General features: G+C 36.7%; 2 protein-coding genes and 1 long non-coding RNA gene across 7 annotated transcripts in view; all 3 read left to right on the forward strand.

Annotated features, from left to right (window-relative positions):
• HCF173 (high chlorophyll fluorescence phenotype 173) overlaps positions 1 to 18,641 on the forward strand; it is a 32,881-nt gene extending 14,240 nt beyond the window's left edge. The window contains exons 7-13 of one of the 4 annotated variants that reach the window (XM_082907665.1): positions 4,979 to 5,059; positions 11,406 to 11,495; positions 11,577 to 11,642; positions 17,723 to 17,779; positions 17,862 to 17,939; positions 18,014 to 18,061; positions 18,184 to 18,641. In XM_082907665.1, coding sequence (XP_082763791.1) covers positions 4,979 to 5,059; positions 11,406 to 11,495; positions 11,577 to 11,642; positions 17,723 to 17,779; positions 17,862 to 17,939; positions 18,014 to 18,061; positions 18,184 to 18,255 — 492 coding nt within the window. In that variant the 3' untranslated portion in view covers positions 18,256 to 18,641. Of the gene's footprint in view, positions 1 to 4,978; positions 5,060 to 10,593; positions 10,922 to 11,405; positions 11,496 to 11,576; positions 11,643 to 17,722; positions 17,780 to 17,861; positions 17,940 to 18,013; positions 18,062 to 18,183 lie in introns of those variants that run through there. The other 3 variants (XM_028267458.2, XM_082907666.1, XM_082907667.1) reach the window with 3 other exon arrangements.
• Positions 13,694 to 17,214, forward strand: LOC145812681 (uncharacterized). Of its 2 annotated transcripts, none has more exons than XR_014356123.1 (2): positions 13,694 to 14,151; positions 14,187 to 17,214. It is a non-coding gene; the product is annotated as an uncharacterized LOC145812681 (long non-coding RNA). The 2 variants fall into 2 exon arrangements; XR_014356124.1 differs by having other exon boundaries at positions 14,294 to 17,214.
• Positions 18,642 to 20,613: 1,972 nt separating the features above from the next.
• LOC114320303 (uncharacterized) lies at positions 20,614 to 26,816 on the forward strand. Its single transcript, XM_028267455.2, has 3 exons — positions 20,614 to 21,291; positions 21,924 to 21,968; positions 26,594 to 26,816. Exons 1-3 carry the CDS (start codon positions 20,762 to 20,764, stop codon positions 26,649 to 26,651), a joined length of 633 nt encoding a protein of 210 aa, XP_028123256.1. The 5' UTR covers positions 20,614 to 20,761; the 3' UTR covers positions 26,652 to 26,816.
• Positions 26,817 to 27,371: the final 555 nt, after the last annotated feature.

Consider the following 27,371-nt stretch of genomic DNA (forward strand, 5'->3'; position numbering starts at 1 on the left):
CCCTCTCTCTAGATTTAGTATATACAGAGAGCTATGGAGTCTAAGCCAAGCTTACTGAGGAACATTCTGGTTCGACTCTTTGTCTTCGGTGTTCTCATCATCACCGTCCGATTCGCCTACGTCGCCACCATCAGAGGCGAATCCTGCGATCTCGGAAGCTTCTGCTTCTTTTCCTCGCCGGAAAATCTCAACCTCGTGATCGGCGTCCAAAATCGCAGGTCATCGGCGATCATTTCAAACGACGCTGCCCTGATTGCATCGTCAGCGACATGTTCCATCCCTGGACTGCCGACCTTGGTGCTCGCCTCGGCATTCCCAGGTTCTTGTTCTATGTTACAGAGACATTTGCTTTGCCGGGTCTCCCCGATGATAACATCATATTTACCAAGAGAAAAATCCCATACTGGTTTAAGGAGAAAGGAACTAGTTATGGACAAATAATTGACGAGGTCATGTTACTTTCTAACCCATGTGCACTTTTGTTTTTATTCTACTTTTTGACATACTAACTCATGTGCACCTTTTTTTTTTTTTTTCTTTTATTCTACTTTTTGACCCATCATTCCACCACCTTCCTCTTTTTTTCTAAATCATATTTTTATCACCGCCCACTCCATGATACCTATTTATTATTATTATTATTATTATTATTCTTATTAAAACAAAAAAAAAAAAAAAATACCAAACACCATTGCAAACCATTTACAAATTTGCACAACCAATCATATTTTATTTATCTCAGGGAACAACCCCGATCACACTTTTACACACACACAAAAAAAAAAAAAAAAAAAAAAAAAAACCAAACAAACAAAACAACCACATCCACCAGCGGGATTTTTTTTTCTTCTCTACTCTGCCGCTGGTCTCTTTTTCTTGCCTCCGTCCTGGACGGCCCTTGACGGTGTTGCCTCCGTGTTTCCCACTCCACTGGGCACGATCACTACTCCTTGCTCCTCCACTGCAGCATATGGCGGACCTCCAAATCGAAACATCACGGTGGCCTTCCGCTTCAGTTCCTTGTTTTCTGCCTTTAGCACACTTATCTCTGTTCGCGCATCCTTATACATGCGTTGGAGCAGAGCCAGCTGGGAATTTAACTGCTGCACCTCATTTGTCCTACTCTGCAGCCGGTGCGACAAGTTTGTGACCGCCGTCATGCTTTCCACACATGACTTCAAAGTATACTGATTGGCCTCCACATCCGACTGCACTGCCATTCTTTGCTCCACAGACCGCATCGGAAAGTTCAACGGAGTAAACTCCGGGGCGCTTGGTTGAGGTTCCAGTGCCACCGCACCAGTTGTCTCTCTTGTTGACTCGTTGAGGTCGGGAAAGAGAGTGAGCAGCCCACGGGACGACGAAGCCATTTTCTGGGCAAGTGTTACAGAGTCTCTCTCTCTCAGAAACGGAAGAGTTTTTTCAAAGGATTTTCGCAGTTTTTTTGTCTCAGCCTTTTGCCTCGGCCTCAGCCTCCGTCTTGGTTAAATAGCCGAGGCAGCCACGCGCATCGCGCGCCTCTTGCCACCAGACGACAAAACGGGCACGCAAGCCAAGGCGCCCACGTGCCTCGTCATCATGTCCGGCACACCTTTTTATGACTTGGGCTCGCCTTTTGATGGCACGCCTTTTTATGGATTGGGCACGCCTTTTGATGGCACGCCTTTTGATAGATTGGGCACACCTTTTGAGGGTGCGACTTTTTAAGGATCCGACAAGACTCTGTAAACTGTCCCGACATTGATTCCGGTTAGCTCCTTCAAGGGTCCGACAAGACTTTGTAAACTGTCCCGACATTGATTCCGGTTAGTTTCTACAAGGGTCCAGCAAGACTCCGTAAACTGTCACAACAACTGTCACAACAGTGTCTGTTACAACGGTCCGACATGACCCCGTAAACTGTCTTCTACATCGGTCCGACATGACCCCATAAACTGTCTTCTACATCGGTCTGACACGACCACACAGTGTCTGCTACAACGGTCCGACATGACCCCATAAACTGTCTTCTACATCGGTCTGACACCGCCATCCAGTGTCCTCTACACCGTTATGACACCACCATACAGTGTCCTCTACATGGTTATGACACCCCCATACAGTGTCCTCTACAACGTTATGACACCACCATCCAGTGTGTTCACCAATGGTCTGACACGACCATACAGTGTCTCTTATCCTCTTTTATTTTTATGTATTTTCTTGTTTTGTTACTCTCTCCAAACTCAAGTTGGTTAGTTCCTATCCCCCTTGAGTTTGCGGGGGGCTGTTAAAATCCACCTACTCTCCACCTACTTCACCCACTTAAACCTACTCCACTAAACCTAACCCACTACACCACTACCACCTCACCTACTCCACTAAACCTAACCCACTACACCACTACTACCTCCACTTCACCTACTCCTTACCTACTACACACTCACCCTCTTCTATATATAGGAATCATGAATCATTGTAATTGAGATCAATACAACAATCAATAATACAATCATTTCTCTTTATACATTAAATTTCTACAGTCGAGGTATGCATAAATTAGCCTAACACGTAGTTAGAGTGAAGAGATGCGATATAGTGACAGTTGAAGGAAGTATTAGGAGAAGGGGAACGCCTAGATTGACATGTGCTAGTATAGTAAATAGAGATATGAATCTCCTTAATTTGACTAACCAAATGGCCTTTGATAGAGCCTAGTGGAAAAGAAGGATTCATGTAGCCGACCCCATTTAATGACACTTAAGGCTTGGTTTGGTTTGGTTTATACCCCTCACATGGAACTTCCGGAGATATGTAGCTAGGTAACTAGAGTTGAGGATGTGTCAAGGCACTTCTACCACTCTCTCAAGGGATTTGCATCTTAACTGGCCATTCAGAGAGACATCCCCAAAAGACACTCACCAAATGAGGACAAAACGCATGGCATGCTCTGCACCTCATAAGGCACCTGGGTATTTTGGTTTGTAGTAGTAGTGGTGTTTACCTCCATATTGTCAGGCCATGAAGATGAAGCCACTAGTCTTCTTTTCTCCACTTGAGGAAAAAGTAGATTTTAGAGATAAAGTGTTTTTAGCAGCTGGAAAAGTGGTAAAATATGGCCCTTCGTAGTGTTTCCAAGGTGCAGCATATTTGAGAATGATAAGACAAGATTTTAGGGGTTGTTCTAAGTGCTCTGAGCAGTACCCAAGAACAATACCTGGGCTGATTTTTGTAGTTTTTTATGTTAGGTTTGAATGTTTAAGGGTGGAATGGGCTTATAATGTTAAAAAAGTGTTTTACCAATTTGGAAGGTCTAAGTATGACTTCTAGATTTCCATTGGCATCATACCTGTGGTTATAATTGCGTCACACAATTCCTGAAGAGTTTCAAAACTTTTAGCAAGTTCTCTAAACATGTTCTCTACTAAATTAGATTTTTACTCCTAATTCTATTAGGGTTTGGTCTCCCCGAACAGAAGTTTTGTCTGTTGACTTATACGACCTATTTGAACCAACTAAAATAAGTTTGTAAAGGCCCAATAAACAACTTGGCCCATGCTACAACCGCTGGGCCATCCATACAAGCCATGCCTAGTAAAATTTTAAATTACCGAAACACCTTGTTGAATAGTTAACCACCAACTCATTTAAAAGCTTAAGCTGTTAGTGAGGGGGCAATTTTATTATTTATTGTCTTCAACACATTTCTTCATGTGTGACTTATAAGTGGGCCAAACACGTGTACAATATTATATTTCTTGTAGGTGGTGAGGTTTTGAACACAAGATCTATTGTCTGATACCATGTTGAAAACTCATCAAAAAGCTTAAGGTGTTAGTGAGAGGGACAACTTTATTATTTATTATCTTCAACACACCCAACCCATAAAACTTTAAATGTACATTGAAAACTGACAAAACATAATATTTGACCAAGAAATGGATATATAGTTAGACTCTATAGAACTAAAAACTTGATAATGTAAAACTCCAACTGGTCCTGCGGTGAAATAATGCAAAATTTTAAGTTTGTTTTCTATTTGATTTTCACATTATTTAATGATTCTTCTGGAAACCATATACTACAGTGTCTATGTCAAGATGAAGAATAAGGAGCAACAGGAAGTTAGGGAGGCAGCTGCATTTGATACTAGGGAAATTAATGAAAATGTGCTTCAATACAGCTGCATCATGACTGGTTCTGGCCTCTCTTAATTCCAAACAAGAAGAATGGACATGATGAAGACACTAGGACTAGCTATTAAGTTCGCATGCCGACTTCCCTTTCTGCTTGCCTTATGTACTATGTAATTATCTAATTGCAACATCAGTAGAAGTAGGTTAACTTCACTCTCAATTAATTGTAGGAAATGCAATTCTAACGAGATTTGTAGTGGATCACCTTTCTAATATATGTGGTGTGGCCTCATTACACAACATTGGCACATACAGTTTAGCATATGCATTCAACTACTTCTGACATTGTTGTGTTCTATTTCCTACAACTATAAACATATCTGGTGTTTAGGTTTTAAGAACATGTTGTTTACAATGGCATTTTAAATTAGTCTACTATGTCACAAGAGGATAATTATTAGGATTTTCAAGAAATAACGTTAATTAAATTTTGAGTGCCATTTTGGTGTTTAATCCGAATTTCATAGTGGATCTATGAGCTTTTATCCTTTTTGTAAGGATTAAGAACAAAGAACCAATTTATGTTTTCCCTTTTTTTCTGTTTTCTTTTTTGTTTTTTGATTTCTTTTTCTTTTTTTCAATGTTGGTAACTTGATTTCATTATCTTGTGATGCCTCGATGCCCCTTTAATCAACCTATTATTTAGAATCTAGCCTCCAGCTTATGTAAGAGATGCTGGCTGTAGCTGCAACTTAAGTTACACAACTCAGGTTGATATCTTATCATCATATGAAGAACGTTGAAAGCTAATACTTGATCTCTGCTGATTCTGTGCATCATTTTTTTTTTTTTTTGTGCTGCAGAAGCCTATTGAAGGACCTGCTGGAACTAAACAAGACTTGAGAAGTTTTAAACTCATAATGGAATATATAAAGGCATTGCCTGTAAGTTATTATATTTTTTCATCGTAGTTCATTGCATAAATTAACCATAGGTTGTTCTACAAATAGATACTTAGAAAATATGAAGAAGAAGAACTCCGAAAATATGAGGAAGAAGGAATATATTTCTGTTATATTCAAAACTTCTTATCTTACAAGACCAAATGACACTCCTTATATAGGAGATATTACAAACATCATCATAACCCATTATATGCCACTTACATATTATATATTACCACTATCTACCACTATCATATTATATACATGCCACTATCTACCACCAACACCACTATCATATTCTATACATGCCACTATCTACCACCAACACCACTATCATATTCTATACATACCACTATCTACCACCAACACCACTATCATATTCTATACATGCCACTATCTACCACCAACACCACTATCATATTATATACATGAACACAATTTTCAGCACTCCCCCTCAAGCTGGTTTGAAGATATCTTCCATAGCCAGCTTGCTAGTCAGCTTATCAAATTGCTTCTTGTGTAGTCCCTTCGTTAGCACATCAGCTAATTGTTCACCTGTTGGAAGGTAGGTCATACAGATTATGTCAGCATTGATTTTCTCCTTGATGAAATGTTTATCCACTTCTATATGTTTTGTGCGATCATGTAGAACTGGATTATGAGCTATAGATATAGCTGCTTTGTTGTCACAATAGACCTTCGTAGGTGTCGGGTGAGAAAGCTTTAATTCTTCAAGAATTCTTTTAATCCACATTACTTCACAGATTCCATGGGCAACAGCTCTGAACTCTGCTTCTGCACTACTTCTAGCTACCACATTCTGTTTTTTACTCCGCCATGTAACTAGGTTCTCACCTACAAAGGAGCAGTATCCGGATGTTGATCTCCTGTCTGTAACACTTCCTGCCCAGTCTGCATCTGTGTATACTTCAACTTGAAGATGTCCATGTTTCTTGAACAGTAAGCCTCTCCCTGGAGTTCCTTTCAAATATCTTAAGATTTTATAAACGGCCTCAAAGTGCTCTGCCCCTGGTGAGTGCATGAACTGACTTACCATGCTGACTGCAAAGGCAATATCAGGCCGCATATGAGACAAGTAAATCAATTTCCCTACAAGTCGCTGATATTGTTCTCTCTCTTTGACTTCTTCAGCCTTAGCAGCTTGTAACTTCAAGTTAGGCTCGATCGGAGTCTCCGCCATCTTACAACCAAGCATACCTGTTTCTCCAAGGAGATCAAGAACATATTTTCTCTGATTAACGAATATACCTTCCTTGGATCTTGCAAATTCCATTCCGAGGAAATACTTGAGGGCTCCCAGATCCTTAATGTGAAATTCTTTTGCGAGTTTCTCTTTGAGGGCTGCTAACTCTGCTTCATCATTACCAGTTAAAATGATGTCATCAACATAAACAATCAAAATTGCAATTTTACTGTTTTTTGAATGTTTATAAAATATTGTGTGATCTGCTTGACTCTGCGAGAAGTCACAACTGATAATTGCCTTCCCAAAGCGTTCAAACCACGCTCTTGGTGATTGTTTGAGTCCGTATAATGACTTGTTCAATCTGCATACTCTGTCACTTCCAAATCTCTGCTCAAATCCCGGCGGTAGGCTCATAAACACCTCCTCTTCAAGATCACCATTGAGAAATGCATTTTTAATGTCAAGTTAATGTAGAGGCCAATCTGAATTTACTGCAAGAGATAACAGTACTCTGATGGAATTTATTTTAGCAACAGGAGCAAACGTCTCCTGATAGTCGATCACATAAATTTGAGTGAAGCCTTTAGCCACCAGTCTCGCCTTGTATCTCTCAACGCTTCCATCTGCGTTACATTTTATCGTAAACACCCATTTACACCCAACTGTTTTCTTGTCTTTGGGTAGATCAACTATCTCCCAAGTACCACTTCTCCTTAAAGCATTCATCTCCTCCATGACTGCTAATTTCCAATTCGGATCATCCAATGCTTCCTGTATATTCCTTGGAACAAACAAGTGTGAAATCCTAGATGTGAAAGCTCTATGGTTTTTAGACAGTCTTTGATAGGAGAGGTAATTTGCAATAGGATGTTTAATGCAATTTCGGACACCTTTCCTAATTGCTATAGGTACATCAAGGTCGGAAATAGAAGGAATAGGATTACCTAAAATTTCGATGCCAGAACTCGGGTGGACATTCGGGTCATTAGGATGGACATTCGGGTCATTATTCCTCAGATGAAATCGCTTCCTAGTATAAACCTGAAGCTCAGGATTTAGATCATTTTGTAGTACTTCTCCCCCTAAACAAGAATCTTCTTGACTAGGCACCATAGAACTTGGTTCTCCTAAGTGATCATTATCAGACAGATGTGGTTTTTGTGTAGGATAAATGACATTGGGGAGCGGGATAGAAATATCCCAAAAACGGTCTTCTACTCCACTTGTCTCCCCCTGAAGAGAAGTGTTGGGGAAATAGGATTTTGTTTCCACAAATGACACATCCATACTCACATGAAATTTCTTGTTTTGAGGATCGAAGCACTTATACCCCTTTTTGTTTGAGGAATAACCCAAAAAAACACATTTTATAGCACGGGGGTCAAGTTTTGAACGAAATTGACTGGGAACATGAACATAGGCAGTACATCCAAAAACTTTGGCGGGTAAATCAGAAAACAACCTCGTGTCAGGAAAAAAAGTTTTGAGACAATCAAAAGGTGTTTTGTATGTTAACACCTTTGTAGGCATCTTGTTTATCAAATAAGAGGCTGTTAAAATTGCTTCACCCCATAAATATTTAGGAACATGCATGTAAAACATTATAGCACGTGCTACTTCAAGTAGATGTTTATTTTTTCGTTCTGCAATGCCATTTTGTTGAGGGGTATCCCGACATGTAGATTGATGAAAAATTCCCTTTTTTTCCAAAAACTCACCCAACTGCTCATTGAAATATTCTGTTCCATTATCAGAATGTAAAATACCAATTTTGGTTTGAAATTGGTTTTCAATCATATTGTAAAAATTTGTGAATAAATTTTTCACGTCAGATTTTTTATTCATCAAATAAATCCAACATAAGCGGGTATGGTCATCAATAAATGTAACAAACCATCTTTTACCAGAAAGAGTAGTGATTTTAGAAGGGCCCCAAACATCACTATGAATCAAATAAAAAGGTTTTGAAGCCTGGTAAGGTTTTGGCAAATAAGTAGAGCGATAAAATTTTGCAAAAATGCAACTTTCACAATGAAAAGAAGAACAATCAATCCCTTTAAATAATTCTGGAAATAAATGTTTCAGATAAAGAAAACTAGGATGTCCTAGCCTATAGTGCCATAGCATTATTTTTTCTCGAACAGAGTTTGAACTAGTACTATTAAAGCTCTGAGCTTTTTTATTACTAACAGGTACTTCATCAAAGTAGTAAAGACCTTCAAGCATCCTAGCACGCCCAATCATCATCCCCGAGTTCTGGTCCTGAAATTCACAATGGGATTCAAAAAATGTAACACGACAATTAGAATCCTTAGATAGTTTACTGACAGACAAAAGGTTACAGGCTAAGTTGGGGACGTGAAGAACAACATTGAGATTAATTTTCTCAGTTAGTTTAATAAATCATTTTCCTGCAATAGGTGAAAAACTACCATCGGCTATTCTGATTTTGTCATGACCAGAACAAGGGAAATAGGTACTAAATAAATGGGAAAAACTAGTCATGTGATCGGAGGCACCGGAATCTATGATCCACGGAGAGAAGTTTAGGCAAGAGAAGGCTTTTGGATTTCTACCTGTTTGTGCCAACAAAACACTAGGAGTACTGGTTGAGGAGTTGGATTTTATCAGCTTTAAGAGTTGATCAATCTGCTCTTAATCTGCTCTTTGTTGAAGGGACCTGAATCGGCTTCATTAGCGGTAGGAAAGCCACGATTCTTCTCTCCTTGTTTGCTGCTTTTCCAGTTGACAGGTTTGCCATGGATCTTCCAACACGTTTCGCGTGTATGGCGAGGCTTGTTGCAAAAATCACACCAGACCCGTGGCTTATCATCAAACCTGCGCTGGTAATTTGCAGCCTTGTTGGCCGCAGCATCGCTAATTAAAGCAGAAATTTCAATTGATTCACCATTACCTTTTTTCTTAAGCATGACGCTCCTTCGGCTCTCTTCCCTTCTGACTTCGGCAAATACTTCGCCAATGGATGGGAGAGGAGGTCTGCCAATAATTCTTCCTCGCACTTCATCGAACTCAATGTTGAGGCCGGCAAGAAACTTGTAAATACGGCTGTCTTCCACAGTTTTCTTGTGGTGGTTGCAGTCGTCAACCGATTTCCATTCGTATGTGTTGAAGATGCCAAGATCCTGCCACAACCTTTTCAACGAATTGAAATATTTGGTGACGGAATCATCTCCTTGACGAATCTCTCCCAACTTCAAAGTTAATTCGAAAACTTGAGATTGATTTCCTAGGTCAGAACACATCTGACTAACATTATCCCACAATTCTTGTGCAGTAGTATAGCACATGTAATTAGAGCTTATATCCTCCTCCATGGAATTGACCAACCATGTTATAACCATGGAGTTTTCAGCGTCCCAACTGTCGAACAGCGGATCATTAACAGCAGGAGCCTTCTTGTCACCAGTGATGTAACCGATCTTTCCTTGCCCACGGATATACATCCGGACAGATTGTGACCAGCGGAGAAAATTATCACCATTTAGGCGGATGGTGGTGATTTGGACAGAGTGAGAGTTGGATGTTTTCACCGGAATGGCAGCGGCAGGGGTTGAAGTGGTTTCGGACGTGACTTCCGACATGGCTATGACGGTTTTAGGGCTGCTGTGTTTTTTGTTGCTCTGATACCAACTTAGAAAATATGAAGAAGAACTCCGAAAATATGAGGAAGAAGGAATATATTTCTGTTATATTCAAAACTTCTTATCTTACAAGACCAAATGACACTCCTTATATAGGAGATATTACAAACATCATCATAACCCATTATATGCCACTTACATATTATATATTACCACTATCTACCACTATCATATTATATACATGCCACTATCTACCACCAACACCACTATCATATTCTATACATGCCACTATCTACCACCAACACCACTATCATATTCTATACATACCACTATCTACCACCAACACCACTATCATATTCTATACATGCCACTATCTACCACCAACACCACTATCATATTATATACATGAACACAATTTCCAGCATAGATCATGCTCATCATATGTAATACTGTGTTCTGTACATATTGCCTGTTTGTCAGTACAAAAGAGCCTCCAATACTAAAGCATGAAATAGAGTAGTACTTCTATATTTTTCCTTTTAAGGTCTAAAGCAGTACTCTGTCATGGTGAGCTAAATACATCTTGTCATTGTAGCTCTAGGGCTTTTCATTGTAGACTTGTAGTTGATGTGAAAAAGGTAATTGCATGTGTCGATCATATTTCTGGCCTATTGTTATTTTGTTTCTTATCTGTTTAATTTTCTATTGTTTGTCTTTCTGAGCAGGCATGTCACAATCTAAACTTTTATGGGTCTCAGCTTCATTGGTTCTAGGAAGATCCTACTACACTTTAATAATCTAGTGATTATCCAAATCCAACTAGTTACGATCATATACGTTCTGTTTTATCTAGTATATGGGTTCCTGTAACCTTCATAAACTGCCTTCCATTTGATTTGCCATGGCAGTTCAACATTTCCTGCACTGTTCAGTTTTTTTTTTTTTTGGAACCATGTATATCTGTTCGTGTTGGTGATGTATCCACCTTATCCAGGCATCATTGCTTTCTAACTGAATTCAATCAGGATTGTTTATTTAAGTCTTCTATCTACCTATGCTTGTTCACAATAGTACCTTAATGGGGAATGCAAAGGAGTTTGGATAAGGAGGTAAAAAAAGTTTTTTTATTTTTATTTTTTAGGAGTTTTAATTTAATTTATAATTTTCTTTTATGTAGGAATTTTAGTTATTTACGGAATTATATTTACATTAGGATTTTGTTTTTCTTATGGGATTGCTCTGTAATTTCGTTGCCTGCCTATAAGTACATTGATACGTAATCATTATTTGAGACTAGAGTATGATTATGGATATTGATTTGGGATCGTGATTCCCAGTTTTTTTCTTCTTCTTCTTCTATTCTTTTGGTGCTGCATCAATTTTGGTATTAGAGCCAAAATAGCCCCACTATTTCTGTTTGAAACGTGGTTTCCTTCTTGATAGAGCCATAATCAGTTCAACATCGGCAATTCTGAAATTACGTGTTGATATATTTATGCTCATCCTTAAATGAAATTTGATAATCAATGGTTTGCAGACTGGACAAGAAACGGACTTCATCTTAGTTTCATGCACAGGATTAGGAATAGAACCTACCCGAAGGGATCAGGTTTTGAGGGCCAAGAAGGTTAGCCATTTCTTGCTTTTATTCCCCTTTTCCATGGACTTTCTCGCATCAGTACTGACTCAGTTGTTGAGATTTCTTTAGGCTGGGGAAGATTCGTTAAGAAGATCAGGCCTTGGGTACACAATCATTCGCCCCGGTCCCCTAAAGGTAAATCTATTAGACAACGTGTTGATTGATCTCAGAAGTAACTCAAATTGAGAAATTGAATTATCAAGTTTCTGTTGTGTTTATCTTGTGACAATTGTTCAATTCAATGAAAGATTTGACTGCCGCATTTGTCCAATCATTATCAGTGATGATCTTTGCAAGTCTTGATTTACGAGGGGTATGTTGGTATGGTATTATAACCAAATGATTTGTCTTTGTTATGAATTAGTGGTTGTGTAGCATGTGAGGTTGCAGGGTCAACTTCAACTCCAATGGAGAGGAGTTTGAATTCTTTGTATTGTTTATTTCTCCTCTATTACGGGGTTGTATGTAACTAGTAGTGATTGGTTGAGCTTGGGCTTGGTGATTAGTTGTTAGGCTTTCTTGACTTTCTAGTTATTGTTGGGATAGTGGTCTGTTTGATGTAACATTTCTCATAGTTGTAATTACTCCTATCGATTAACAAAAAATAAATAAGTAAATATTTATTGCTTTGATCCCTAAGGTGGGAGGGGCTGAGGATATTCGACAGTTTCGGCTGATTAGTTTATTGGGAAGTGTGTACAAGGTTTTAGTGAAAGTTTTGGCCGATAGGCTTCGGTTGCAAGTGGGGGATGTGGTGTCAGAATCACAGAACGCTTTTGGGGTGGCCGTCAGATTCTGGATGCAGTGTTAGTGGCTAATGAGTGTGTTAATTCTCGTTTGCGAGGAGGGCAGTCAGGCGTGATTTGTAAGTTGGATATTGAGAAGACCTATGATAATGTCAGTTGGGATTTTTTGATGTTTGTCATGGAGTGGATGGGTTTTAGGGAAAAGTGGCAGAGGTGGATTTGGTTTTGCAGTTCAACGGCACGAATGTCTGTTTTGGTGAATGGGTCACCGGCGGATTACTTCCAGACGTTTCGGGGTTTGCGGTAAGGAGATCCATTGCCCCCTTTGTTGCTCATTCTTGTCATGGAGGCAGTGAGTCAGTTGTTGTCTCAGGCGGTACAAGGCGGTTTGTTAGCAGGTTTTTCAATGGGAGATGGGGTTCGTGTTTCTCATCTTTTGTATGCTGATGATGCTTTGATTTTCTATGGGGCTAATTCAGAGCAAATAGGGCATTGACGCTGTGTTTTGCTATGTTTTTAGGCGTTCTCGGGTTTGAAGGTGAATTGGGCCAAGTTGGAATTAATTCCGGTAGGGGAGGTCAGCCATCTTTCAATTTTGGTGGAAGAGGCAATATTTGTCTAAAGGTGGAAAGCTAACTTTAGTGAAAAGTGTATTGAATAGTATTACGACTTATTTTATATCAGTCCATCTCATTCCTGTGTCAGTGGCTCGCCGCTTGGAGAAGTTGCAGCAGGATTTTCTGTGGGGAAGTGATGGTAGGGATCGGTATCATCTCCTTAATTGGGAGCAGATTTGTTGTCCTAAGAAGGATGGGGGATTGGGGGTGAGGAGGTTGTGTAAGTTTAATTTGGCTTTGTTGGGGAAGTGGTTGTGGAGGTTTTCCAATGAACGAGATCACTTATGGCGGAGGGTGGTGGCATCTAAGTATGGGTTAGGGAGAGGTGAATGGTGTACCAAGGAGGTGGGTGTGCGGTTTTGGAAGGATCAGTGATATGGGGAATTGTCTGGTTTCTCAGGGGAGTGCTTAGTCTATTGTTTAGTTAGAGTCTCGGATTTGTGGTGTTTTGTACAGTTGGGTGTCGGGAAGAGTGGATCCTAATTTATTTGATGTTTTAGACTTTGTTGATGATTTAGTTGGTTAGGTCCCTGTTTGAGGGGTTGGTTTTGTATTCTTTTGGCATCTCCTTGATGCTTTCTTAATAAATCTTTATTTATAAAAAGAAAAAAATTAAACCTGTAATCACATTTAGTTATCACTAATACCAATTAAGTTTTCAAATTATACATTATGAGAATGTCAAGTGAATTAGATTAAGGCTATTAAGCACCTTGATTAGAAAGATATAAACATGTATAAACATATCATATGGAAAGGAACATCTTTCAAATTCATATATCTAAATTTCCTTCCAAAGAGACATAAGAAATCAAGGCTGTAAAATTTTATGTATTATTGATTGATATATTGATACAAGATTGATTATATTCTGTATATTACAATTCCTATATATAGAGGAGAAGATGGTAGTGGAGTGTGTGATAGTGGAGGTGGATGGTAGTGGAGTGTGTGATAGTGGAGGTGGATGGTAGTGGAGTGTGTGATAGTGGAGGTGGTAGGTGTGGAGAAAGATAGTGGAGGTAGTAGGTGAGTGGTAAATTCTAACAGCCCCCCGCAAACTCAAGGAGGATAGAAACTAACCAACTTGAGTTTGAAGAGAGTAACAAAACAAGAAAATACATAAAAATAAAAAAGGATAGGAGACACTGTATGGTCGTGTCAGACTGTTGGTGAAGACACTGAATGGTGGTGCCATAACGTTGGAGAGGACACGGTATGGTGGTGTCATAATGGTGTAGAGGACACTGGATGGCGGTGTCAGACCGCTGTAGAAGACAGGTTATGGAGTCATGTCGGACCGTTGTAGAAGACAGTTTATGGGGTCATGTCGGACCGTTGTAGAAAAACAGTTTATGGGGTCATGTCGGACCGTTTGTAGAAGACAGTTTATGGGGTCATGTCGGACCGTTGTAGAAGACAGTTTATGGGGTCATGTCGGACCGTTGTAGAAACTAACCGGAATCAATGTCGGGACAGTTTACAGAGTCTTGTCGGACCCATAAAGGAGCTAACCGGAATCAATGTCGGGACAGTTTACAGAGTCGTGTCGGACCCATGAAAAAGCTAACCGGTATCAAATGCCGGGACAGGTTATAGAGTCTTGTCGGACCCTTGGAAAAGTGGCACCCTCAAAAGGTGTGCCCAATTTTGTCAAAAGGCGTGCCATCAAAAGGCGTGCCCAATTCATCAAAAGATGTGCCATGAAAAGGCGTGCCAGTTTGTCGGGCGGCAAGAGGCGCGCGATGCGCGTGGCTGGCCCTGGCTATTTAAAACAAGGTTGAGGCGAAGGCTGTGCATACGAGTCTGAAACCTCTGAACGCTCGGAGAGCTTGTCTCTGCAAATCTTGAAACACCCGGAAACCAACCCGTCTCTGAAACACTGAGTAACTCAAAAACATGGCCTCTTCTTCCCGTCCAGTTACCCAGAACCTGCTCACGCTCTTTCCAGAACTGAACGAGCCCACAAGAGAAATAACTGGTGCGGTGGCCAGTGAACCGCAACCAAACACCTCTGGTTTTGCTCCATTAAACTTTCCGATGCGGTCGGTGGAGCAAAAAATGGCGATGCAAACTGATATTGAGGCTAATCAGTATACTCTGAAGTCATGCGTGGAAACCATGACGGCGGTCACAAATTTGTCGAACCGGCTGCAGAGTAGGACAAATGAGGTGCAGCATTTAAACTCCCAGCTGGCTCTGCTCCAACGCATGTATAAGGATGCGCGAGCAGAGATAAGCGTGCTAAGGGCAGAAAACAAGGAGCTGAAGCGGAAGGCCACCGTGATGTTCCGATTTGGAGGGCCGCCATATGCTGCAGTGGAGGAGCAGGGAGGAGTGAACGTGCTCGGCGGCGTGGGAAGTATGGAGGCAGCGCCGGTAAGGGACACCCAAGAGAAAAACAAGAAGAAGAGACCTGCAGTAGAGTAGAGAAGAAAAAAAACCCGCTGTGGGTGTGGTTGATGGGTTTGTGTTTTAATTTTTTTTTTTTTTTTTTTTTTATTTTTTATTTTTTTTTTGGTGTAAAATGGTGAGCGGGTTTTAATAAATAAAAAAAATGGGAGATTCAAATGTGGTGGGGTGGGCCGACCACTAATGGAAAAGGAAAATGATGGGTTTGCTTTGTGGGGCTTGGGCTTGTCAAAAGATGGAGTAAAGTAAATATATAAAAAAAAAAAAAAAAAAAAGGAAGGAAATAGGAAAGTATATATATATATATATATATAGATAAAAGAAAATTGATGAGAATGTAGGAACTCGGAGTAATAAGAATAATAATAAAAAAATTGAAATCATAGAGTGGGCGGTGATAAAAAAATATTGATTAGAAAAAAGAAGGAGGTGGAGAACAAGCACTGTCAGGGCCCCAATAATGTAGAAAAAAAAGGAGGTGGAGAACAAGCACTGTCAGGGAATAATTTAGAAAAAAAGAGGGAGGTGGAGAACAAGGGTCTGTGTTTGTCAGTGTGTTTATTCCAGTGCCTCACCGCCAACCTGCTTATTTTATTCACTCATTTACCCTTTCATACTCTCCATCAAACCTAGCAGCCCAAAACTTTTCCTCATGTGTGTCGTGCGTCTCTCGTGAACGCCAACCCAACTCCATGTGAGACGAAAAGCTTTTTGACAGCAGCAATATCCATGGCGAGAGAAGTTGGTGAAGTACAAGGATGAGCTCTCTAAGGGTGTTTGGGGTTATTGGGAGCTTGGGGCATGGAAGTCGCTTGGCATTAGCGCCCGCCACCGAGCTCGTCTCCGCAAAGAAGTTCTTCTTGCTGGTGAAGATTGGCCCTATGACCCGGCAAGGAAAGAGATGAGGACTAAGAGGAACGGGCATAAATGTGATAGGATATCAGCGGAAAAGCGGGCCAATACTGCTGAATTAATGCAGAAAATGCCTCAAATGTTGGCAGATTACAGGAAGAGAAGGTGAGCGATGAACCGACGATCGGAGGAGAGAGGATAGCAGCCTCCTTGACGTCATGGTTTTCTAGAGAGAGAAAGAAGAGAGAGAGAGACTGCTTCCGGCCTCCGAGATGCTATGCAGTGAAGGTATGTGTTGAAAAACTCCAGCGGGCAGCGAAGGCAAGGTTGCCGGCCGGCTGCCCGCCGGAAAGAAAGGAGTATAGGCCTAAATCTTATAGCTCTGATACCATGTAAAATTTTATGTATTATTGATTGATATATTGATACAAGATTGATTATATTCTGTATATTACAATTCCTATATATAGAGGAGAAGATGGTAGTGGAGTGTGTGATAGTGGAGGTGGATGGTAGTGGAGTGTGTGATAGTGGAGGTGGTAGGTGTGGAGAAAGATAGTGGAGGTAGTAGGTGAGTGGTAAATTCTAACAAAGGCTATAAATATAACTTAGCAAAGCATACAAGTGTATTTTATTCAAATAACAGATACCTTTAAGCCATGCATTCAAGTGTTTCATATATCAAAGAAAGCAAATTTAACTCTAGGCATTCCAAGTATTAAAATGAGAGATATGACACCTAAGGTGTTACAGAGAGAAAGATATTGATTTGAGGTTTGTATTAATTTGGGATTTTGCAGAGAAAGAGAAAAGGAGATGGTATATTCAGAGTAAATGGACATTTTATCAAAAAATAAAATTGCTGACATCAGCCAAATCAGTTAGTTGACCTAATGGTTGACCAACGCAGGGGGATAAAATATCAGGGTGCGTGATGCATTTTTCAAACTTGAGCAAGTCAAATGTATTTTCATAAACCTCATGGGTATTTATATAATTTGCCCTATTAAAAAAGGGTTAGTTAAGAACCGTAGCTGAACACAAAAAATAGACCTGATTTGAAACTATGTTACTAGAAAACCCTAATACCCCAACGAATTATGTTTTGGTACACATGTTTCGAAACATGGTACACTTTCGTTCCAAAACGGTAAATTTAGTGATCCGAAATGATTCCAAAAGTTTTTTCAAATATATTTCTTTAAATCTTACCTTAGGAGGAGGGGGGGGGGGGGGAATCAAATATATGAACTAAAATCTAAGGTAAATTAAGTTTTGACAAGACATAAACATCAAAAATGGGTCATAGTTTTCATAAAAATAATTTGCTACATGAAAAAAAATATATAATAAAAAAATTATTGGATACCTAATAGTTAAAAGGAAATTAATCTAGAAGTGCCTTAAATTCTTAAATGTAAAATATATAAATCTACTCCTATTGTTCCACATTTTAGAGCATGTGGTGTATCCCGTTCCCGTTCCATGTACCGGAACGATCCATGCTCCAAGTAACATAGATTTCTCATGAGTGCTTTGTGGTGGTTTTCCACAGCAAAACTGATACAATGACGATGGTTTCTTTCAGGAAGAACCTGGTGGGCAACGTGCCCTCATTTTTGATCAAGGAAACAGGATTTCTCAGGTGAGAATTATAAGATATTCCCATTGGATGAATAGGGCATTACTGAACTAACCACTGAGCCCACAACCATCGATCAATACAGGGCATCAGCTGTGCCGATGTGGCTGATATATGTGTGAAGGCATTGCACGATTCAACTGCAAGGAACAAGAGCTTCGATGTGGGTAACATTATATATTTGGTAGAAGGTCAATTTTAATTGCATGGAGCTAAGGTATACTGGTTTCTGAGCAGGTATGTTACGAATACGTGGCAGAGCCAGGGAAGGAGCTATATGAGCTGGTAAGGGACATCAATTATTACCTTTTGTATGTAGAGAAACTCTAATCTTTGGTTGAGAATTTTCTCTGGGCTTGTTGAGTCTTGCGTTTAAACTCTATCTATCTTCTGTATCATCCATGCAGGTAGCACACTTACCTGACAAAGCAAATAACTATTTGACACCAGCCCTGTCGGTTTTAGAGAAGAACACTTGATATTTCCTCAGTCTATCAACCCTGTTGTCTTCCAGGATATGTAAATGATGTGGGAGGATCGCACAATGCGGTCCTCCCTGTTGTCTTCAAGGATATGTAAATGATGTGGGGGGGATCAATTTATTTAATTTTATTTCATTCTCTTCAGGTCTAATAAAATTTTACTGCTTCATTGCTGCTTATAGTGCTCACCTTGGGAAAATCAATGTTAAAAAAAAAATCACATACAAGTTATCCCAGATTACGAGGGACTAACCAAATGGTTGCAATACTTATCCACTCCTTGCATCCTGTTAGTACAGATGTTCTGTAATGGAGAAATAAGATGACATATTACTACCCTGTTAAAGATATTCTGTATGGAAGAGGACGACAGATTATTTCAAGATGCGTTACAACATTGCTTTTTCTAAGATAATATTTGTCTCCGTCAGTCTGTAAATCTTGTGTGCACCAGGTTAATCTTATCGCTTTGCTATATAATATTATTCGTTAGGTTATAGTGCACTCCTCTCCTCTTACATGTATATAGGTGACGAAGAACAAAATTAAAAAAGGCTTTGTTTTGTATAAGATTTATCCATATGTAATATAGTTTGGAAGTTGTGTTTTGAAGGAGTTTTGGAAATATACAACTTTTTAAAATAAAATAGATTCTGTATTTATGTTTTGTACTCTTTGTAAGGTCATGTACACTTTGCAATACTATGTACTTTTTCAGATATTTTGATAAGTTAAAAGAAGAAAATGCACGATTCATCTTATGTTCTTATACACCTGTTTTGAATGGATCTATAAGTGAATAATTGTATTGCTTTCGATAATTCTACTCCAATTATCACTAGTGTACACTTTTGGCAATGAAGGACTATTAGCCAGTCACAACACTATTTCAATTGGGGCGGAAGAGAATCGTGACACCAAAGGTGAAAGGTAGGGGTGGTGATGGGTGATTGTGGGCAACCAATGGAAAAGGGATGAAGGTGGTCAAAAAAAAGTGAGAAGTGGCCAGTGATAGTGGGGAAAGGGTGTAGATTGGAAGAAAATGATAAGAAGTAGCAAGAGAGGGTGGTCGATGGAGATGGGTTTAAACATTGAAAAAATTGAGAACTTAAAAAGATAAGAAAATTAAGTTTTTACAAATTGATCAAAAGAATAGTAGGTTGACTGTTGTAAATAAAAAATTGAGACCTAAATTGAGATTTCATGTAAAGTGCAAAATGTTAAGTATAATTTAGCTTCAATTATTGTCAGCAAATTCAACACCCGACTAACGGAATGAACAAATTGAAATTTGATTTAAAATGTAAAGAATTAATTGTTACAATTGAAAAATGACAGACTAAAGTAGAATTTAATAAAATAATGGGTGTAAAGTATAATTTACTCACAATCTCATCTAAAACTTACATCATCTTGCCAAACAAAGGTTAAGGAGAAAAAAAAAAAATGACGGCCATAATATCTACAATCGCATTATAAAATGCGTAATATTGGATTAAAAAATTGATTGGCCTCAAGTAATTTGAAGAAGAGTAAACTACTTGCATAAATGACAAAATTAATATAAATACATATCAAACTAACGATATTAAATATAAGAAACATGTATTTATTTGTAGTCTTATAGAGATAATTACATTTTGATAGAGTTACTGGTAGGGTGCGATTTGGACGGGCTCAATCAGAGTAACTTGAATTCATCCTGAATTTTTTTAGGATTGGGACAAGATATTTTCTAATTCGGTATGGGTTTAGACAAAAATTCAAAAGTTCGAATTACATTTGGATGGGCTTAAGCAAAGACATCAAATAACCCGATCAACCCGAAACCCGAATTATACATATAAAAATATTAAATATACATATAAATTATTAGTCATTACATGATATTAAAGTAATTTAGATTATTAAATCATGTTGAATATATATTATATATATAAATAACATAAAATCTTACTTTTTTTTATTCACTCATAAATTGTAAAGACTATTATAGCGGCATTTCTCTTACATTATATAAATTATTTGTTTTGATAGTATTAATGAATTTTTATATAAAAAATAATTTTAAAAAATTGTAAATAGAGTCTAATTTTAATAATTTAATAATGTAACAGTAAAAAAATAAACATAAATAAATAAATAAAACTGAAATTCATTTACAATTCAGACAATTCAAACAATTCGGATTTAACTCGGGTTTGGCTTGAGCAAGCAACTTCGGGTTATAATTCGAGCCTAGCACAACTTGAACTGGATTTGGACAACCTCCTAAGCCGACCAAACCTGCCCAAGTATCATAAGTGAACTCTTGGGTCTTACCATTATGATATTTTTTCGGATAAGAGATGAGTGAAATCTGATCTCAGGTGTTTCCTGGTAGCATCTAAGACCGGATGTCCACCTCCACCTCCAATACGATTTAAATTTTGATAATAATAATAGTAGTTGTAGTAGTAACAAACGCTTCGTGACTGACATTGCACCAGATCGGGAGGAGAGAATGTTAGTTTACCGGGCAACTTCAAATCTTTGCAAGTATGGATGCTCAGTAGTATACCCACAACAAAATCAAAATCAAAATCAAGTAGGAGTAGGAGCAAGAATAAGAGTAGGAGGAGTAAACGGCAGCGGCATGAACAACAACAGCAACATAATTATGGGTAGTGGCGGAGGCGGAAGAATAAGGCCCAGGTGCTTTACGAGAGCCGTCAGCAGCAGCGGCAGCAGCCGGGTTAAAATTGGTTTGGTAACAACAGCAACAGGTGCAGCTGCAGCAGTAGCAATAATGTTTTGGGTGGTGGTGGGCGGTACAAATACAAATGCAGTTGAACAAATACAAGCAGCGGAGACTCTATCAGACATACCGCAGATGCTATCAGGGGATTGCTCTTCTTCTCCGCAGGACTGCAAGAAGGCTAAGATTCAACGACCCAAGTCAAGGAAAGCAGAGTCCTGCACCATCAAGTGCGTCACCACTTGCATCCGAGGGGGGGTTGGCTCCCCTGGTGAAGGCCCTCTTAACGTCAGAAGGTACCGATGCATACATACATAAATACATACATACATACATACAAATTCTCCATCATCGCTAACACATGCCTGCCTGCGTGCCTGCCTTCCAACACTAATTGAGATGAGGCAGTGTGTTTCTGGTAAAAAAAACACTCACACACACACATCTGGACCATTTCTTAAATAATTACAAGAAGAATTGATGGCACATATTCTATATATTTTGTGTAAACTCTGTCCAATTTGGTATTAAATTAAGACATAATCTAATACTAGTCTTATAAGAAATCTTTACAAGACAGAATTCTCTATATTGTTAAGCCATATTAAGTCTCTCCCTATTGGTCTGCATTTTCATAATTCAATATATTTTATGGTGTGTGAATTTAAACATATTTGGACCTGGCTAGTATTTTGCTAACTCCTCGATCAATGTCAATTTACGTATATGTGCATCACAGTAGCCACTATTCTATTGTGTCTCATGATATATGGCATGTTAAGAATGTTTCTTTTGGTGTCAAACAGATAAACATGTGTATATGGCACATAGAAGATAAGGAAAGAAAAGAAAGAGGAGGACTAGATCTTCTTTAACTTTTTTTCTGTCAAGCAAGTAATCTGATTATTTTATCTTCTCGTATCTGCAGACCTCTAGTGGTTTTCAAGCAGGGGTTCCGAAGTCGTCAATACTGGTATATAGTTTTTCCAACGTAATTATTACTAGCATCATCATCACCACTAACATTTTTTTTCTAAAAATGTTTTATTCACTTCAAGGCTATCTTATCATTTCTTTTCTATTGCGAATAACATATGAATAATTTAAATATCACCATTACAGTCTTCTCACTGACCCAAAAAACAAAAACAAAAAACCTGGTCGCCACTTTAAGCTCTCTCTTTAATATCCTTCTTAACATTATTTTTTTTTTTAAAGCTAGATATGAGACTATATTAACATGAATAGTGGTGAAAATGGAGAAATATAGGATACTGTGGGCAGAGCATTCAAATCAATTGAGAGTTTTACTTGAACACTTTAAGCATACACTTCAGCACATAAATGTTGTTGTACTTAATAGCTTCAGTGTCTTTGGGATACCTTCAACTAGGAATTTTTTTTGATCGTGTTAATCAAAAGTCAGCTAGTGAGCTGCATATAGTACTCGACTAATCCACACTAATAATGCTTAGCTATAAGAGGTGAAGGAATTAATAGTTCTGACGTAGGACGATGTCTATAGGAAACATGTCCTGATGCTGCCGACAATTAGATCTGTGGTGGTTTTTGGCTATGAAAAGCTTCTAGGGTTTGGAAATGTATGTGTGAGATTTGGCTTGATTTCCAAGAGGGCAAGTTTGCAGGATTTTTAGGGAGGTTTGGATTGCCTGCAATTTTGGATTTAAATGGTTAAATTCAAGGCTTTAGAAGTGATTCTTTATGATATAAACCTCTGGAGTTTGAAAAGGTTCATTTTTGGATAAATTATACTTGTCACTCTTATAATTTGACTCAAATTTCACTTTGATTCTTATTATTTCAATTTTAACAATTAAGCTCAATTTCAATTTGGTCCTTTGGTCCAAATTACCGTCAATTTTTTTCATGTGTATACTTGAAGAGACTAAGGCCTAGTTTGGCATACTAGAAAAAATTCAAAAAGCCAAAAAGTTACTAAAAAAGTTAAAAAATTATCATTTTTCACAAATTAAAAATATAAAAAAATTAATTTACACTATATTTTAATACAAACCAGCAAGTTGACAGTGTTGGTACTGAATTGATTGTTCGTAAGTACGTATTGGTCTGTCAAAGGAACAAAAAAGAAAATTAGATATATATATTCATTAAATTAGAGGGTAATGTTGGGCCCGTGGGGGTCCACCACAGGTTCCGTTTTGATAATCCAAACCGTTCAATGTGTAGAACTCGTCGAGTACTATATGCCTATAAAAAATCACGTTGATCGAATATGGATAGCTATGTGATCAAATCAGATTTTTTTAACCGTTTATTTTTCACTGTCCATTAATTTCATACAAAACTGTTTTGATCACATAGCTATCGACATCCGATTAAATGATTTTTCATAAGCATATAGTACTCAACGAGTTCTACACATTCAACATTTGGATTATCGAAACGGGACTCATGGTGAGCCCCCACGGCCCAACAGTACCCGTGAAGCCTCATGGACCATTTCAACCAAGCCGTACTACCCTCATGCCGCCTGTCACTGATGAGTCTACAATGTAGGGGTAAAAATGTAATTTTGTCATTTTATCCAATATTTTAATACACATTTTTTTGTAAAAAGACAAAAAGTTATCCTAAACAACTATATTTGTTTCCTCAACTTTTTAGTCCAAAAAGTCAAAAAGTACACTTATTTATGACACCCCAAACAACCCCTAACATTTATCACAAAATTACTACTTTTAACGTCCAATTTGAATGTAAAGACTAAATTGAAACTGAATTTAAAGTGCAGGGATCAAATTTTTCAAATTAAAATAATAGATATCAAAGTGAAATTTGAATCAACCTATAGGAGTAAAAAGTGTAATTGCCTTGATTTAATCTAGGGTTGTGAGCAGTAATTCAATAAATAGTGTTGGGTAAATTAAACTGACACCCATTGAGATTTCTGTTTAATACAGATCCTCTACTCATATTTGAAAAATTACACTTGCCCCCTTATCAGATTAGAATGACATATTTACCCTTTAGCCTTTTTACATATAAAATAATAAAATAATAAAGATATTTTGTTCATGTTATTTCAAGGGAAATAACAATCATCTTCTTTAGTTTGGTTTGGTTTACTGAATTTTTTAATATTTTAAGCAATTTTTATTTTTTAGATATACCAAATCTAGATATACTTAAGGAGCATAATATTTTGTGATTTTTTTTTAAATTCACCAAATACAAAAAAATACAAAGATTCAATACATTATCTTATTTTGTTGTATTCAATGAATTTTTGTAAAATTTTTTATACAAATTTTATACTTTTTAAATATATCTAGATTAAATTGATCTAATCTAGATATAATTGTGGAAATAAAAATGAAAAATTTTATTCATGTATAAAAATTTATACAAAAAATGTCATAAAATTGTTATGATAGTGATATTGTTGTAAATATAAATTATATTTATGTGTGTTTTGTTTTAAAGTGAAAGATCACCATTAAGCTATATTATTGTGTTAGATAATTCTATAAAAAATTTATATATGTATATCATCACTCAATAAGAATATGTTTAGGTAGAATTTAATGATAGAAAGTTATAGAATATAGTCATGATAATATAAAGAAAAAAATGGTAGGAAAAAGGGTAAGATTGTCATTTAGAAAATTTTAGAATATGACATCAACAATTTAGAAGGTAATTTATAATGAGATTACAAATTTCAGAGAGGAAATGTAATTTTTTAAATATGAAGGGGACATCTATATTAAACAAAAATTTCGGAAGTGTCAGTGTAATTTACCTAATAGTATTTTTGAGTTGATATGAAAGAGAATAAGCAAAAAAGAAAGAACTCTAACCTAAACTTCCTTAGGAATTACCTTGGCATTGTTTTGATTAAACAGCAAAGAACTGGTCTTCCATAGGCATGGTTTTGATTAGGGTACTAATGCATAAGTTTTAATAAGTGAACTTATTATTCACTAGATTTTATGATAATTAATGGTATTATTAAATACTATTAAAAATCGTCACTAACTATTAATTTTCAACGATAGTTTGTAAATTTTGTTATAAAAAATGTCGTTAATTATAAATTTTAGTGACAGTTTAAAAAAATCATTACAAAAAAAGTCGCTAATTTTCAATTTTCAATGATTGAAAAATTCGTCTCAAAAAAACGTCACTAACTGTAAGTTTCAATGACAATTTATAAAAACCGTGATAAAAAAGTCACTAATTGTCAACTTTTAGTGACATATGCAAAAAAGTCACAAAAAATTATTTTTAACGACGATTTTATTCAGATTTATTTTCAATAGAACTTGATAAGAATTAAACCTAATTATTAAGATCCGTTTGTAGTTTACCTTTTTTAATAATTCTAGATGTTTCATCTATTAGCATTTAGGCGATCCTTGCTCTTCTTGGGGATTCAAATTTTCGTTTTCCTTTTTTTCTGGTGTAATGGCTTTTAGTGCATGTATCAGCCTAGTTGGATATGCTTTGCAAGAATGATGCTAGTTTTGCCTTGCCTTCTTGTTTGATGTTATCTATCTACACGTCTTATACTTTGTTTTACTTTAATAAACCTTATTCTGTCCAATCAAATAATAATAATAATAATAAAGGTTGCACAAAACATTACACTGTGGCGGAACCACATGGTGACACTGGGGGTCATTTACTCTCGTGGATTTTATTTTTTTTTACATATATATATATATAAATAAAAATAATAATTAGAATAAAATGTCAAGGATATTTTTAAATTTATGAAAATAATATTGATTGTTTTATTAAAAATGAAGTGACTGCAACAAATTATATTTTTATGTAAAAAAATTTTGTGAAAAAATCTCAATATAAAAGTAATATCCATCATTATTGATATCTAAATATAATTAATCTCATTATATATATGTAAAAATTACTAAAGTGTTAGTTATATTTACATGTGGAGTTCACCCTTCATATGTTGCTTTATTATTGGTTGGTGATATCATATGTTAATAATGACGCAATATCACTATTATATGAAATTTTTATTCAAATTTTGTAAAAAATTGATTTATTTTACCATTATATAATTTATTTTACGACTTAAATATATGACTTTTTTACATTGTCCATAATACACTAGTTACATGAAATACTTTATTTTCGATTTTACTCGAAATTAATTGTAAAATTTTATGTGAAATACTTTTGTAATAATTTATTTAAGTTTTTGTTCTTAATATTAATTCAAAAATTATTATTATCTTCTTATTATTAGTTATAGAAAAAAAATTATAATTATAATTAATAAGTGTCCCTTCTAATTTAATTTCCTGATTCCGCCGCTGATTACACATATTATAAAAGTTTCTCACAAGTTCTCTGAACTCATTTCCTAGATCATATAAATATTTGTAGCATGTTGGACTCTTCTAATTCGACATCACATAAATATTCATAGAAATTCTCCCAATTTTTATTTTTTATTTTTAGAAATTCCATAAGTGGCAGAACCAGAGCCCATGTGTAAATCAATTTGCCAAACATCATGATCCCTTTAATAAATATTGTTTGAGTTGAACTTAATTTTGATGATGGAAATTTTGTTTTATGCAGTCTGGTAGAGTGTTCTGATATTTGTAATTTGATCGGCGATGGTGATGATGGACCTTAACTCCTATTTTAATTTGTTATCTAAATTTTAGCATCTTCGTTAGTGTTTATTGTATTCTACATTTGGGAAAGGATGTGAGGGTGAAGTCATGAGAATTTGAAGGAGAAGTAATGATCAAATTTTCACTTACAAATATGTACATATAAAACTTGTCATTCTTTTTCTTTTTTTCTTCTTTTTTTGGGAGGTGGGTAAAAGAAAAAAATTATAAAAACGTTAAATCGTTCTCATGTGGGGAGTCAAAATATGATTAAATTATATCATGCACCAGTGACAAAAGAGATTTAAAATAATCACTTTACTGCCATATAAGTTTTTAAAGTTTCGTGTTTGACTTTCTCTAAATATAAAAATATTGAAACTTCAAATGGTATGCATAAAAGCGACTTGTGCATGATTGTATATATCCCAAGTTTATTCATAATGACTTGTATAATAAGGTGGTGGACTGGTTGGAGTTATTTTGTTATTAAAAAATTTAAAAAAAAAATCACGCAATCATTCCTAAATGACAAGACATTTAAAAAAATATATCCTAATGCGATATAACAGGATCATAAATATTCCTTTTAATTTTGAAGGGAACTGTTAAAACAGATGAAAGCCTTTTAGATGGCTTTGTGTTTTTCGAAATGTAGTTCAAATTATTCTTTTGCGTGTAGAAACTGGACATCCTTCTTGGTGGGAGCTTACTTGTGTCCGCAGACTACTTTAGGAAGG

The sequence above is a fragment of the Camellia sinensis genome, chromosome 15 (genome assembly GCF_055761805.1).
Source record: "Camellia sinensis isolate YWXY chromosome 15, ASM5576180v1, whole genome shotgun sequence".
In the NCBI taxonomy this organism is placed as follows: Eukaryota; Viridiplantae; Streptophyta; class Magnoliopsida; order Ericales; family Theaceae; genus Camellia; species Camellia sinensis.

Coding starts and splice junctions, on each gene's coding strand:
- LOC114320303 (XM_028267455.2), top strand. CDS start 20,762: ATGTTAGTTTACCGGGCAACTTCAAATCTTTGCAAGTATGGATGCTCA. Junction 21,292..21,923: donor GGCCCTCTTAACGTCAGAAG/GTACCGATGCAT, acceptor TCGTATCTGCAG/ACCTCTAGTGGTTTTCAAGC. Junction 21,969..26,593: donor TTCCGAAGTCGTCAATACTG/GTATATAGTTTT, acceptor TGTTTTATGCAG/TCTGGTAGAGTGTTCTGATA.